The 16,215-nt window shown below is 37.6% G+C and overlaps 1 protein-coding gene across 1 annotated transcript in view; it reads right to left on the reverse strand.

The window, feature by feature from the left end:
- The window catches only part of AKAP9 (A-kinase anchoring protein 9), a 175,705-nt gene that overhangs the window by 119,367 nt on the left and 40,123 nt on the right, over positions 1-16,215 (reverse strand). The window contains 4 exon segments of the mRNA XM_078151794.1: positions 1,754-1,909; positions 8,277-8,447; positions 8,777-8,827; positions 11,940-11,984. Of these exon segments, the coding sequence (XP_078007920.1) occupies positions 1,754-1,909; positions 8,277-8,447; positions 8,777-8,827; positions 11,940-11,984 (423 nt within the window).

Below are 16,215 nucleotides of genomic sequence, written 5' to 3' on the forward strand. Positions count from 1 at the left end.
CTGGGCACCTGAAATCTTTTAATGCTCCTAAAGCAACGTCGGATTCTTGCCCTCCTGGTGTGAGCTCTCCAAGTTTCTGACCCTGTTCTGGGTATGCAACACCCCTGCTGGCACGTCCTTCGTTGGAAGCTCCAGTAGACTGTGGCTAGACTCAGACACTGTCAGTCAGTTGGAAAACTGCTGGTTCTGCATGAGCAAACTGCAGGGTCCCCTTCTGTCTGGGATTCCTGCCCTCATTATTTCACTGTAGGGTTCGGACTGGGCTGGGGGCTAGAACTGAGACCCTGCTCTGCTTCTGGGTCAGAGCAGCCAAGTTGGTTTGCTTCTGAACTTGCTCCTCACTCAGCACACAGCCTAAGGCCCACAACTTTTCCTTACCCTGGGATGCCACACCTAGGCACAGGTCCCCTCCTGGGACCTGGAATGGGACAGTGAGGGACAGATCTGTTGGTTGGCACCTGTCCCTGCACAAGCCTGGGGTCCCTTTGAGCCCTATTCTTGTCCTGGTACATAGCCTCAGTCCTTCTTCAGTTCTAGCATGCAGCTGTATCTCTGGCCAAGTCCTGTCCCCAAAATCCAGAGAACTCTTTGTCTCCCTATACTGACCCTAATTAGAAAAAATAAAAAAGACTTGCTGTGATTTTTTTCTTTTAATTTCCTCATCAGGAATTGGCTTAGTGCATTTTCTCAATATTTGAGGACAGTCTGTGTTGCAGGAATTGAGCTATACTTGTCCTGTTATTTTGCCATCTTGGCTTTCTCCTCTCAGAATGGTTTTAAAAGTACATATAAAAAAAAAAAGAATTACAAAAGAAACTAATTACACTGAAATGCAATTATCAAAAAACTAATAAATTAAGCTCATGGCCCCCAAGTTAAGAATCTCTGATCCAGATCAAGGTTCACACAGTCAATTTCTCATCACAGCAGCCCTTCTACAAAGTTTCTGGGTGGCCTTGGAAGAAGAACTTCTTTATACACCAGTGTCCTCAAAGTGAACCCGGAGAAACACGACCTGGCCTTGCTTATGAAAATGTATTTAATAAAAATGTAGCATGATGAAAGACAAATCTCAAGCCTGCAATTTGCTTTTTCATAGATTTTTTTTTTTGGCAGTTAATTCATGCTAAAAAATTCATCAACTGTGAAGGAAACCATCATCATGAAAAGAAAGAAAGTCCCATCTGGTCATCAATGCTACCTCTGCTTGTTAGAATAGACCACTGTATCTTTATAGGCAGATGTTTTTATCATTTCTGCTCCTACACACACACACACACACACACACACACACACACACACACCCCTACAAATGAATGGTAAAGGAGTTTTTTGAGGAGGAGAGAAATATTAATCATTAGTCTTATTATTATTTGCTCAGATAATTTTTTTATTCCAGGGAATTGTTATTATTATTATTGCTATTGCCTAGAAAATTATTTAGCTATCCTACTATTTTGAGGAGAAAGTTCAGTCTCAGCCATGGAAACCATTAGTAAACGACGGTAATGTAAATCACTGAACTTTCTGTCATCTGTAATTCTTGAAATGGAAAACAAAAGGAGAAAGCAGAGAAACCACCAAGGGGAATATAAACTAACGTTTAATTAGTATGATTAACTGGCACCCACTATTTCCCTTATATAATAATCCAGAATAAACAAGTTATTAGATGAACAGAGTAAAGACACAAAAGTTACAAGAAATAAATTACACTATTTTTAAATAAAAATGTACTAGCAAGAAGACTTACATGTTGGAACTGTATTTGCAACCTCTGACTTTGTTCTGTCAGTTCTAAAAACTCTCTCATAGTCTCGTCTTTTTCTCTTCTTGCTTGCTGTAGGTTGGCAGTAAGCTGGGTTATGATGCCATCTCTTTGCTTAATTGCAGCTTCAAATTCTTGAAGCTATAAAAAAAGTGAAAATGGGTGACAAAAAACAAAACTTTAAAAATACAATTATAGGTTAACTGGTATTAAAATGATATACAACTAAATGTTGGATTCTAAAATCTTATTTTAGCAGGCATTTCCTTTCTCTTTTTTAAAACTGGGTCTCCCTATCTCTCTCAGGCTAGAAGCACAGGGGCTATTTATGAGCCTAATCTTACTCTGATTGGCACAGGCACTGGAGACCTGTTCTGTTCCCAACTGGTCCAGTTTGCCCTTCCTCAGGCAATATGGTAGCCTCTTAGTCCCCGGGGTTCATAACATTCAGACATCTGATCTTTTCCTCTATCCTCAACAACTTCAAGAGCTCCTAACTAGTCTCCCCCTCTCAAATTCACTCTTCCTAAAGCTTCCAGCCTGATCTTCCTAAGGCCTTATCAGAAACCTTCAGTGGTTCCTATTATCTCTAGGATAAAACATATCTGTGTACACGCTATAGCCGCTGGACAGTGCTAGGGTAAAAGCAGCGGCCATGCGCTGAAGTGAGACCCAAAGACAGACTGCTGGCTCATCCTATGAGTGGAGAGAAGAGAAAAGAGGCCAGTGCCATCTTGAAGGTGGAATTAGCAAGATCTGATATGAGGGGTGAGGGAGGTGAACAGCTGAGGATGGCTTTAAGCTTGAGAACCTGGATGACTGGAAAGATGGTGATATCCTCAACAAAAACAGAGAAGTTAGGAAGAAGGGAGGGTTGAAGGAGGAGTGGAAGATAATGGACTCAGTACTGGACATTGTGAGTTTGAGATGCCTGTGGGTGACTTCTCATTAGGAAATGGCTCTTCCTTCTTCCTCCTACCCTGAGTGGAGAAAGCTGCTTTATATAGTTCACTGCAAAAATTAAGGCCATTCCCCAGGAGTTCTCTTCTCTCTGCTCCTTATCTCATATCACTCAGAAGCCTTCCATCATTTTTGCTTCCTTCATAGCTGTCTCATGTGAAGGGGTGGCCCTTCTCCTTTGTCACAGCTGGAATTTAACAAAAAGATAAACTGAGGCAGATCTTTTCATAAGATAATATTTATTAGAAGGGCCATGCTACCTGTCAATAAATCGGTCAGTGGCTTGTTTCTGTTTATGCCAGAGACCCTGAGCAAGAGGAGAGTTCCCCTTTCACAGGTTTTGAGAACTGAAAAGAACTGAAAAGGGTGGGTGACATCATGGGATTGGGGGCAACACAAGTGGTTGTGGAGCTGAGGTGCAGGGAACAGGATTGGTTGGAAGTTTGGTAATAGGGGCCAGCAATGACCCCTCATTTCCCTTCCCTCATGAGACTAAGAAATGCTCTTTATTGTGGTCCAAGTGCAAGATAGCGGCCCAGACTTTTGGACAGCAAACCAGACATCTCTAAGGATAACTTGGTGGAGCAAAGCTATCAGGCCTGACGCCCTTGCATTCACACACATTCCCAAGGTCAGTTAAATTCCTTGAGGTGAGAAAGCTAGATTTCTAAACCTAACCCATTACAGGCCAGCTGAATTCTGAACAAAGTTCAGAGATGAAGAACCATAACTTCAGCAGTTATAGAAGAAAATCAATTAATTGTAAATAGGATCAATAAGAAAATTATACAAGATCAATCTTAATCTTCTCCCCCTGATCCCATCTTCTCCAGCACATTGCCTGGTCTCTCACCAATCTTCAATCTCTCCCTGTCTATTTGAGGCTTTCCTGCAGCCTATAAACACACCCATGTCTCCTGTCTGTAAAAACCCCTCACTTCATCCGTCCCTTCCTCCTAACTATTGTCCCATGCCTCCCTTCCCTTTTGTGAAAGAAGGCCGTCTATAATCAGTGCCTCCACTTTCCTTCTTTCTTCTCACTCTCTTCTCAGATTTCTGCAGATTGGTTTCCAACATCATCATTCAACTAACACTGCTCTCTCCAAACTTAAAAATGATCTTTAAATCACCAAATCCAATGGCCTTTTCTCAACCCCCATTCTGCCTGACCTCTCTGCAGCTTGTGACACTATCAACCACTCTCTCCTCCTTGATACCTTCTTCTCTGTCCCTACTTATTAAAGCATTCCTTCTCAGTCTCCTTTGCTGGACTTCATCCAAGGCATGCCCACTAACTGGGCAGTGGCTCCCCATGATTCTGTGCCTGGCCTTCACATTCTTCTCTATACCAAGGGTAGGCAAACTAGTCCACAGGCTGCTTTTCCTCTTTTTGTAGGCCTGAGAACTAATAGCTTCTACATTTTTAAATAAAATAAAATTTTACTTATAAATATAACAATCATCTTAGCTCACAGGCTCTACAAAAATGGGCTGAAGGCATGATGTAGTCCACAGGCCATAGTTTGCCAGCTCCTGCTCTAAATTACTTCACTCAATGATCACATCAGCTCCTATGGAGCTTCTTATCATCTCTATGCTGATGATTCCCAAATCCACTTATCCAGGCCTAACCTTTCACCTGACCCTATGTGCCACATCTCCAACTGCCTACTGAACTCAGTATGTCTAAAATGGAACTCATCTTTTCCCCGAAGCCCTCTTCTCTTCTTAACTTTACCTATTACCATTGAGGGCACCACCATCCTCTGAGTTACCCAGGCTCACACCCTAGGTGTCATCCTCAACTCCTCTCTCTCACCCCCCTCATCTGCAATCTTCTGCCAAGACCTACTGTTTCAAATCATCATAATATTTTTCATATAGGCCATCTTCTCCTCTGATACCTACACTACCCTGGCCCAGACTCTTATGGTCTCCCACCTGGACTACTGCTATAGCCCACCAGTTTGTCTCCCTGCTTCAAGTCTCTCTCTTCTCCAGTCCATGTTCCACTTGCCTGTCAAAGTGATCTTTTGAAAGTGTAGGTAACTGTATTACACCCCAGTCCCCACTCCTCACCATACTCCAGTGGCTCCTTATTACCTCTAGGATCAAATATAAAATTATATGTTTGGTTATTAAAGCCATCTATAACCTGGCCCTTTCCAGTCTTCATATATTCCATATCCAGTGACACTAGTCGATTTGTAGTTCATCACACAAAACACCCCATCTCCCAACTCAGGCTATTTTTACTGTCTGCCTGGGATTCTCTCCCTTCTTATCATCTTCTGGTCTTCCTGGCCTCCTTGAAGTTTTGGCCAAAATACCACCTTCTACAAGAAGCCTTTCCCAATCCCTCTTAAACTAATGCCTTCCCTCTATCGATTATCTCCAATTTATCCTTACATATCTTGTTTGTATGTAGCCATTTGCATGTTGTCTCCTTCATTAAACTGTGAGTGCCTTCAGAACAGGGACTCTTTTTTTTTTGTGGGGGGCCCTTTCTTTGTATCCCCACTGCTTAGCACAGTGTCTGGAGCACAGGAGGTAAATGCTTATTAATCAACTGATTCCAGATAAGATTTATGCATGGGCCTGAACAAGTATTGCAAAGGATGACAAGGCATAAATGGATTGTTATCTGTAACAATGATGGGAATATTCATATCCATGTGATTAGGAGAACAGAAACTGATAAATAATGTCTCCATTTTACTAATATAGAGAAAGCCCTTGATTAGGACGTTACCAATGTCTCCAAATACCAATGATATACAGGGTACTTGTTATATTTTATTTTTAAGTTATATCTGTATTGTTAACTGTCATTTTTCATCTTGACAAGAGTATTTAATGACCTAAAAATCACTCAATTATGTCTTAACAACTTCAACAGGAAAGGAGAAATATTAAAATCTATAATTCTGAATTTATATTTTCCCTGAATAAGCTCCACAATGTTAATTTGCCTTGCATTCTTTCTAGTGAAAGTAAGTATTATTTTACACAAAATTTCTTCTCTATGTATGCCACACACACCTAATGGAGCTTTCAAAGGAAAACATTATTTCACCCACAAAATTTATTAAAGGAATAAATTTTTTATTCTAGACATGTACTTGTGCAGCCATAAAAGATGGCTGACAGCAATGTTAGCCATAAAGTTGAATGATTTTTAAAGTGATTTTCCTAGTAAAGTTAATTGAAATACTGGATTCTGGGCTTTTGGTCCAATTAGAAAAACAAAATCATAGAGGAAACGAGAACCCCCCACTAAGGCATTTTATAGTAAAAGGGGAATTATTTCTGAATATTTATAGGGAGAAAATATAGAATTTTGCTATTTCTTCCTAAATATGGAGGAAATACACACATCATTTAATTGAGGCATCCTCTAAAAGAATTTAATAAGCAATTTCACAGCAAAGTTCTTTCACATAAATTAAGAACCTTTTAAATATTCAACATCAAATATGTTGCAAATCATCCAGCAACAAAAGCCTGTATTCCTCTTTCCAAAGAGAGGGTAATATTTTTGCTAGTGCAACAATATCATGCAAGCAGGATATAAACATGCAGTTGCCAAATTCTGTTTTGGCATATTCCCATACTTGTGGGAAAATAAAAATATAAGGCTAGTAAAACCACTAAATATACTCATGATATATTTTCAGTGAAAACTGTTCAACATTGGAATCGATTACCACGGGAGCTTTTTGGAATACACTACCTTCTTGATGGAAATAGGGTAGGTATTATTTTTTTTAAATAGCAGACATATGTATTATTAGATCAGTCAAATCAATTTCTTCTGTCTCTATTCTAAGTTGGTAGCTTAAATGTTTTGACTCATTATTTTAACTGAAAAGTATTTTGATTTCCTAATTCCACAGAATATGAAGATCTGTTAGTTCTCCACTAGGAAAAAGAAAACTCCAATTCCTCTCATTTTCATTCTGGAGATATCAAGTAAACAGAACATTAGTGGCACATCCCTGTTCTTGTCTCTATGAACACCCACTAAGGAATATGCAATAGTGCTTTCTTCTGGCAGGAATTGTAATCATCAGAAGGCCACTCTTACTATCAAGCTATTTCTTTCTCTCTTTTTCACTGCATCCTGAGGAGAACAGGCTATCACAAGTGGTCACCCAATAAATCAGACAGTTACCACAAGAACTCACCCCCCAACTATACAACAACAGTGTTTTTAAGTCACAATGTTCTCTGTGGATTGCTACAAAACAAAGGTTTTCTACAGTGCTATCACAGGATGATAGATGAGATACGGCATAAGATATAAAGACAGAAAATGCGCCACTCAGGCTCACTTCTACCATTCACTAGTGTTGTGGCCTGGGCTCTGAGCCTCAGTTTACGCATTGGTTAAATGGGGATAACATCATCTGCTCAACCTACCTCATACAGTTTTTGGAAGAATAACATGTAAATAGTTCTTTAAAAGAACTTTATGAACTTGAAAAGTTCTTAAAAAGAACTATGAAAATCCTGACGTACTACACAAATTCCTGCTTGTTAGTGTTATAACTGGGGCCTCTAAGTAGCCCAGTGGATAGAGCATCAGACCTGGACTTAGGAAGATGCCTCCTCCTGAGTTCAAACCTGACTAAAAATACTAACTAGGTGTGTGACCCTGAGCAAGTCACTTAACCCTGTTTTGCCTCAGTTTCCCCATCTGTAAAATGAGCTGGAGAAGGAAATAAATGGCAAACCACTCCAGTATCTTTGCCAAGAAAACCCACCCCAAATTGGGACCATGAAGAGTCAGACACAATTGAAAATGAGTGAACAACAAAAAATTATTATAACTACTCTCTAATTCAGTTACCAAAAAATTAACCTACTGAAGTGTTTGAATAGCAGTCTAAAACATAGTAATAAGAAATAAGAATTCAACTAAATACTGTTTAAATTGTCTAAGGTTCTTTAGAAATTACTGCACATAAATAAAAAAAAGGAATTTTGTAAAACATGCAGAAATGTGAAATGCAAAGTAATTAAGAAAAAAAAAAACCAAAACCCAATAAATTTTAAAAGGAATGAGAAACAAACAGCTATTACAATAATATGAATGTCAACGGGACCCGTATCTCAAGTTGTTCAAAAGAGAGGTCTCTTTTAAATCAAGAAGCAAATGATACATTTTCATATTCTCCAAGTCCCACAGTATATTTAAACAGCCTATGGTCTGCAGCAAATCTGGTTAGTCACAGCAAGAACTCACTTTCTGGGCAAGCTGAGATCAGGAAAGTCTTATGAAAAATGGTTTTCCTATTACATAAAAACACCCCAACTGATTCTAAGATTTATTTTCTGAATATTATCCAAACAACATACAAGGACTGAAAATTGTGACTATGGAATATGAATGAAATGTGTCAGGGGTCTAATTTACATTAGGACAACTGTAATTTCAATATTCATGTTTAAAACTATTTCTAAACAATAGTCATGCACTAGTAATTGAAACTAAGATTTCTGTTTTGATAAGTGATGAACAGAAAGCAACATAAGGTAAGCATACCTGTTGCAATCCTTCTGTGCCATATGCTGCCCTCATTTCCTCTAGTTCTCTGTTAAGCTCTTCAATCTCTTGCTGCTTCCCAGCCAATTCATTCTCCATCATCTCTAGTCGTGTCGAAGGGTACTGTGCTCCTTGTTCAGAATAAGACTCACCAATGCCAAATTCTTCTTCCTAAATCAATCCAAGTTTCTTAAAAATCAGTACTTAGAGCATGCCTCGAGAGGAGCTTATTCAAATGCTGACTTCCACGTCATCTAAGAGTTTACTGACTTGTGTGGTTAATATAATTTAAACCTTAAAAGCTCTGACATAAAGAACAGTTGCAAATTCTGTTAATGTTAAGCTTTTTAACAAAAACTGAGTGTCCTGTATGAAGTTAAAGGCACATATACCCCACAAACATAGCACCACATGCAGGAGAAAAGACTGATTAGTAAGCTAGTAGACAGGTGCTCTTAGTATTAAATACTGTTATTATTACATAACTTGTGATACTGTACCATTAATAAATTTGTAGGAATATCTGTTCTCACCAAACTGCAACCATTGACCTGTATAAGAACAATTTCTTAATATGTTATAAATTTAAGTATAACAATCTATAGCTAATAGAAATATATTTTTCTACACAAAACTTGTTTACTTATGTGACAAAAATGCTTCATTAGTATTTTATTCAGTTCAGACTAAATTTTTATAGATGATAAAGATATGACAATGAGCTGCAATTCAAAAGAAGTATATTTTTCTCTTCAGAAGGATAAAATATATCAATTATGACAAAAAATAGTTAAGTTGTTTTAGCAAAATCGTGTGAAACCAGTTCAGTTCTTAGGAAACATCTTATCAAAATTTTTCTTTTAAATTGCTATATTTAAAATGTGTTCAAGCCAGATCCATTTCCAATCAAATAGTTTACTAGTGCTAGGTTAGCATTACAACATTAATACTAATGTTCAGGAGGCTGGCTGTAAGATGAAAATTATGTTAAGATGGACGCTTACATAAAATTACTGAAGACAAGGCTTGGAACATTCTGCCAATTCTGCCTCTCTCCTCACCCTCCTCCCGCCCATTCTATTAAGAACATCCATTTCCACATGACTGATTTTTTCCTTATTCCTGCCCTCTTGCAGGCCAACTCAAGCTAATCTCCAGTATTCTTTAACAGGAGCCACTACAGCTCTTCCCCAAACTAGAAAAGAAAAAGTAGAAAAAGTAGAAACTCGGGCAAATAGAAGGATGGAGTAGTACTCCTTAACAGAACTAGGAAAGTTAGGATGGAGGAGTTTGGGGGAAAAGATGCTGAGGAAAGATGAGGATAAGCTGAAAGTAAAGGATGAGAACATGGAAGAAAAATCTGGGGTGGGGACTCATGGACATAATAACTCTTTCTGGTTTTTAAAACTACCACATGTGATGAATATGTGGATCTGTTTTGTGTGATTATACTTTTCTTGTTATATGGAAGGATGGCAGTTTTTTGGTGGGGGCATTTTGGAGAGGTGGCGATAGTAATATTTTTTTTAAAAAAAAAAGGTGAATGAATCACTAAAAAAATAAACAGAAGAGAACCAAAGGGCAACACAGATAAGGAGGGCAGCGTTGAACTCCCACCTTAAGTTTGAAATATAGAAAAAACAAAACAAAACAAAACCCAAGCAGTACACAGTAGTCACAGTTTTATATGAAGTCCTCTTTTTTCTGTTCTTTTCATAGAGAAATCCTTGTATTTATTGATGTTTGTCATGATCACAATAATAAAAAGGATTTTTTTTTAAAAAGATCACATTAAGTGTTTCTGTTGCTCTAAGTTAGACAGTGAGCAATCTAATCACTTGGTTTGGTATAGGTGGACTTAATGTGGTTTGGTTGGATCCCAAGGAGGTTCCAAATGAGGTTCGTTTATGCAGGAGAAAAATTATTAACTTCAAAATACCAAAAGCAAATAAGATTCATTATACTAGGATGGAATTTCACACTGATACTTCTCTGCGTAGGAATTTCAAGGGGCCTCCCTACTACCTAATAAAGACGGGTCCTCACTGCTAAAGGGAATTCTTATATCTCTTATTTTATTAATTCCTTATTATACTTCCCAAACCTTATCCTTTTGAATAGCAATCTAAAACATAGTAATAAGAAATAAGAATTCAACTAACTACTGTTTAAATTTAGATCTAAGGTTCTTTAGAAATTACTGCACATAAATGAATCCTTTTTCTTCTATCAACTCTTCTCTTTCTCAGCCTTTCTTCTCTCTTATCAGTCTCAATGGTGCTGATCCATACTTTTTTTTTTGAGATCAAGGCCATGCAATCATGTAAAATTCCTCAAACTTCTGTTTTCATTCACTTTAAGCAACACCAAATGGTTTAAACTACTGCTATCATTTTCTGTAGGATGTTGTCTGTCCACAATAAGAATGTAGAAAACTTGTCAAAGACTGATCCAAGATAAAGGTTGCCTCATATGCTGTTAGTAAGATGGCCAAGATATTTTTCATATCAAATTTGTTAGGTCATCCCATCACTATATATTTTTTGCAATTAAAAATTCACATGTTTTTTGAGGGTTTTTGTTTAACTCTTCTCTCTGTGAGGATGATGATGAATTTTTAGCAGCACTTCACTACTCCTACATTTTCCAGCACATTTTCTAGAATCTCCTAACACTTATTAACGGTATACAAATTAATGACAAATGTGCAAATAAATATCCAGATTTTCCAGTATTAATTTCCCTTTCTACAAGTACTTTTTAAGCTAAAAAATCAGCACTTTTCAATTGTGTTCTCATCATTTTATGTCTCAGCTCAAATACTAAATGAATCCTTCTGTACAAATAAAATTCTTAAAAATTTTTTTCACTTTTTAATTTCAAAATTTTTCATTCCCCTTATAGCCTACAACTAATTTAAAGTGGTCTAGTTTTTTTCTTCCCAAAGAAAGAGCATGATGCTTTTTTTTTTAAACACCAAAGGAAATTAATACTTTTCAGTGTTTAGGCCAATGGATATAGATTGAAGGGCTGAACCATTCAGATAAAAAAATACTATCTTCTTTGTCTCTAGGCCAAAGAAAATAATAAAATAAAAAAGAGATGTAAATAAAATAACATGATATATTATATGATTATATGTGTTACTGATGTATAATTATGCCATTTCTAGATTAGCTTCACTATCTAAAAAAAGAGTAACCATACCTCAACACTTCTTTCAATACAAAAAATTAATATAACTAACAAGAATTCAAGCAGAACATTAAATATTAAGAGGAGAAGTATAGAGCATATTCTACTTCATGTAAATGCAGTAATCTTTCAAAAGTCATTTATCCTAGGAATCTAATGTAACAGGAGATATATATATATATATATGTATGTGTGTGTATGTATATGTATATACACATATGTCAAAAACTCAGAAACTATAACAGAAGGTCTAAGTGAATAAGATTGAAACTAGTCAAATAGATTTGGGACTCTAACAATCTCAACAGAGAACATATGCCAAAATAATTTTAAGTGTTTTTTTTAAAATTTAGCATTTTGTGATACATTTTAAAGGGAATGGGGGGGAAGGGTTTGAGCCACCAGAAATATTTAAAACTCTTAGTTCAACTTTTTTACATCTAAAGCACCAAGACCATTTAGTCTTACCTCCGAACTATAATCATCCGCGGTGGTTGAAATTTCACTTTCTGGCTAAAATTAAAACAAACAAAATGTTACAATGCTTTTACTATTTTTATATTTTACTATAATTAACATATAGAAAGTTTAAAATCTCTAAAAAACAAGTAAAATGTTTTTTAAATTCTCACAACAGATCTGAAAATTATAAATGTCTTTCACAAGGTGAGATGTCTGAGATTTATCTTTTATGAAGGGAAGCTAGGTAGTGCAGTGGCTGGAGCACGAGGCTGGAGTCAGGAAAGACTCATCTTCCTGAGTTCAAATCTGGCTTCAGCCACTTACTAGCTGTGTGACCCTGAAATAATTACTTAACTCTGTTTGCCTCAGTTTCCTCATCTGTAAAATGAGATAGAGAAGGAAATGGCAAACCACTCCAGTATCTCTGCCAAGAAAACCCCAAATGGGATCATGGAGAGTCAGACACAACAGAAATGACTGAAGAGCAAAAATGTTTTCTTGAATACATAATATCACAGATTACTTCCACTTATGAAGCCTAGGACAATGTTCTATACCATCCAATTAAACACAGGATTAATGTACATTGTGTATGTTAAAAAATAGAATACATTTCTATTGATCTTTACCAAAGGAAACTTAGAAAGCTGCTTTCACAGAAATTTCACTGCTCTGATAAGAAGAACTATAGAATTTTAGAGTTGAAGGGAATTTTTAAATGAGCTAATTTTTAAAAAGATAATTATTCATTCAACAAACATTCATAAAATGCCCCTCATCTTAGTCTATTAAAATATTTATTCTGTGCTCTCAGAAAAACCTGACATGGGCTGATGCAAAGTGAAATGTACTGTGTACAAAGTAACAGCAATATTGTAAGTTGATCAGCTGTGAATGACTTAGCTATTCTCAGTAACACAATGATCCAAGCCAACTAGGAAGGACTTGGGATGAAAAATGCTCTCCATCCCCAGAGAAAGAACTGATGGTTGCTAAGGAGTTACCACTTGTAGCATTATTACTAGGGCACTAACTGCTCCCATAACAGTATTTCATCTATTTTTCCCCCTGAAACAAATTAACCTGCAAAGCCATAGGAGCCTCCAGGTAAAAGATCAGGGTGAGTGAAAGAAGAGACAGTAGCGATGGTAACTCACTCTTCTTACAAATGTGCTCACCATTCTTCTAGCCTCCCAAGTTTTTAACTCTGGCATTATACTTGACTCCTTACTCTAGCTAACCTACATTTCCCATCAGTGGCTGTTTCTATTTACACATCTTGGCATACAACCCTTTCTCTAGACTCACATTGCTGCCCCCTTAATTCAGACCTTCACTCCTTTTCACCTAGATTACTACAATAACTTCACTGGTTTTTGTTCAGATCTCTCTCCTCCAATCCATCCTACACACTACTACCAAGTCTATTAGGTAAGTGCAGATGCCATCTGACCATGTCACGTCCCCACTCACTAACGATTCCAAAATGCCTCTCAGAAATATGTAAAATCTCTGCTGAGCTTTTGAAGCTCTCTACTTTCTAACTGGCCCCTGCCTGTCTTTCTAGCCACACAGAACCCTATTTCCCCAGCTGATCCCGTCTTTTGGCCTTGGCACTGGCCATCCCACAATGCACTGTCCCTCCTTACTGTGGCCTCACAGAATCCCTTCATTTTCCTTTACATATCAAGCAATATCTGCATGAACTCTCCAACTGCTAGTGTCTCTCAAATTACCTTGTATTCAACTAATTTGCATTTATTTTCCATACGTTTATTCTAAACACACTTATATATATGCTTGTTGTCTCCCTATTAGAATATAAGCTCCCTAATAGTAGAGATAGCTTCATTCTTTCTACTTCTGTTCCTAGTACCTAGTACACTGCAGGCATTTAATAAATTCTTGATAAATGGACTGCCTGATATGCAGACAGGCAAGTATACAGGATGTAACTTGGAACAATCCAAATCTTGTCAAGACCAAACTGAATGACTACCACTACTGCTTCAGTAGGGGGCAGTGAGGTGGCACAGTGGACAGAGCACTGCGCCTAGAACCAGAAAGACTCCTCTTCCTGTGTTCAAATCCCACCTTAGGCACTTACTAGCTGTGTGACCGTGGGCACATCACTTAACCCTGGTGACCTCAGTTCCTCACCTATAACAGTATCTGTGCCAAGAAAATCCCAGATGGGGTCACAGAGAGTTGGATGTAAGTGAAAACAACTGAACAACAACAAACATGCATACATATATATATACAGATACATACATGTATGTATATCACATAGGCACATATACGTATGAGATACACACACACACACACACACATACACACACCATGGAGGCAGCTAGGCAGTTCACTGGGTCTGGAGTCAGGAAAACCTAAGTTCAAATGTGGCCTCAGACACTCACTAGCTGTGTGACCTTAGGCAAGTCACTTAACCTCTGTGTGCCTTAATCCACTGGAGAAGGAAATGGCACACCGCTCTAGTGTCTTTGCCACGAAAACCTCACCTGCGGATCACAGAGAGTTGGGCATGACTAAATGACTGAACAACAACAGCTACGTCAGTGATTCATCTGAAAACAAATGATACTTTCAGAAGGAACTGATAAAAAATTCCTAAAGTTTAAAAAATCCTGCACAAAATGAAAAACTTGGGAGTACTGGTGGTAATTTCATAAATGCTACTCATCAAAGGCAAGAGCTTTAGGAGATAAAGGAAGATTTGATAAGTGAAGAGTTAGCTGGTATTCAATAAGGGGATGTGGATTTATGGGCCACAGCTTAAATGATAAAAATGGCACGTGGCTGGTGATGGCATATGCATAACAATGGCTGAAAATAATATATTTGCTAGTAATCATGCAAATGTATTCCAAAGGGCATAATGATAAAACTGATACTGTTAATAAACATTTATATAATGCTTTACAATTATTTTCTAGTTTTATGCTCAAAACACCATGGGAGGTAGCTACTATTATTATCTCGTTTTTACAGATGGAGAAACTGAGGTAAATAAGATTAAGTGACTTGTCTGAGATAGAATTTGAACTCAGGTCTTCCAGACTTCATCTACATCCAACATTATCCACTGTGCCTCGTAGCTGCTTTTAAGATGAGTGTTTAAAACAGAAAAGGAAAAGAAGAGGAAAAAAAATTGGCTAAATATATCTACCCAAGCTTGACACCATAGAGAGTAGATACAAGGAAGAAGAAGAAAAGCAGGAGTGGAACCTACACAGCCACAGTAGCCAAAGTATAAGAAAGAAACCAGAAATAAAACTGACAGCCTCAGAGAGCTACAAACAAGTGCACAATGGCATACAAAGCATGGGTAACAAATAAAACTGACTAGCAAACCCAATATAAGAAGGTAAATTTGACTTCACAATTACCAGCGAGGGGAGATCAGACTTATGCCTGGAATACTTTCTGGAAGCATACATCTTATTCAAAAGGAAAAGAATGGGGAGAGAGAGCTGATTTTAAGAAAATATACTTAGGTTATCTTCCCCTGCACTAGGTGGAGCAGTGGACAAGACTGCGGAATCTGGTGTCAGAAAAGACCTGAGCTCAAGTCCAGCCCTAGACATTTGCTTGTGTGACCCCTTGGCAAGTCACTTAACCTCTGGTCTGCTTCATTTTTCTCATCTGTAAAATGGGGATAATAACAGCACCTACTTCCCAGGGCTGCTGCAGAGTAATATTTATAAAGCACTTTGCAAACCTTAAAATGCTGTATACATGCTTTATTCTTATACTTCTTATTATCAGAAGAAATCTATGAGCCAGCAGGAGGAAACATGGTAGATAACATGGATGAGGGTCAGTAAGGACAGGGATCAACGCAAAGTTCAAAAACTTGGCTTCCAATTATGAACATAATCAAGAAATGGTCTACAATGTAAAAGTGAACTGGACTGAGGAGTCTTCTGGGCATCCCCACTGGATTCTTTAGATGCTGATACTTTCTCCTTCCTCCTATGATCATGGATATGCTTACTTGTTTATACACTTTATAGCTGATCCCCTCACCAAGGTACCAAGGAGACAGAAGTTAGAAAGGCAGAATTGATAACACTTTGGAACTAATTAGACACATGAATATTATTTCCTGGATGGAACTGATTATTTTCCCTTTTTCTTTAAGTCCCCAGCATTTAGCACAATAGTTTATGCTTAATAAATGCCTGTTGACTGAGGGAAATTAAAGTTGCAAATCTGTGTGACTAGAAAGGTAGTGGTGTCGTACAGAGAAAAAGGAGGTGGG

This window comes from Phascolarctos cinereus, unplaced genomic scaffold (genome assembly GCF_003287225.1).
Source record: "Phascolarctos cinereus isolate Bilbo 61053 unplaced genomic scaffold, phaCin_HiC Scaffold_1;HRSCAF=81, whole genome shotgun sequence".
Taxonomy (NCBI): Eukaryota; Metazoa; Chordata; class Mammalia; order Diprotodontia; family Phascolarctidae; genus Phascolarctos; species Phascolarctos cinereus.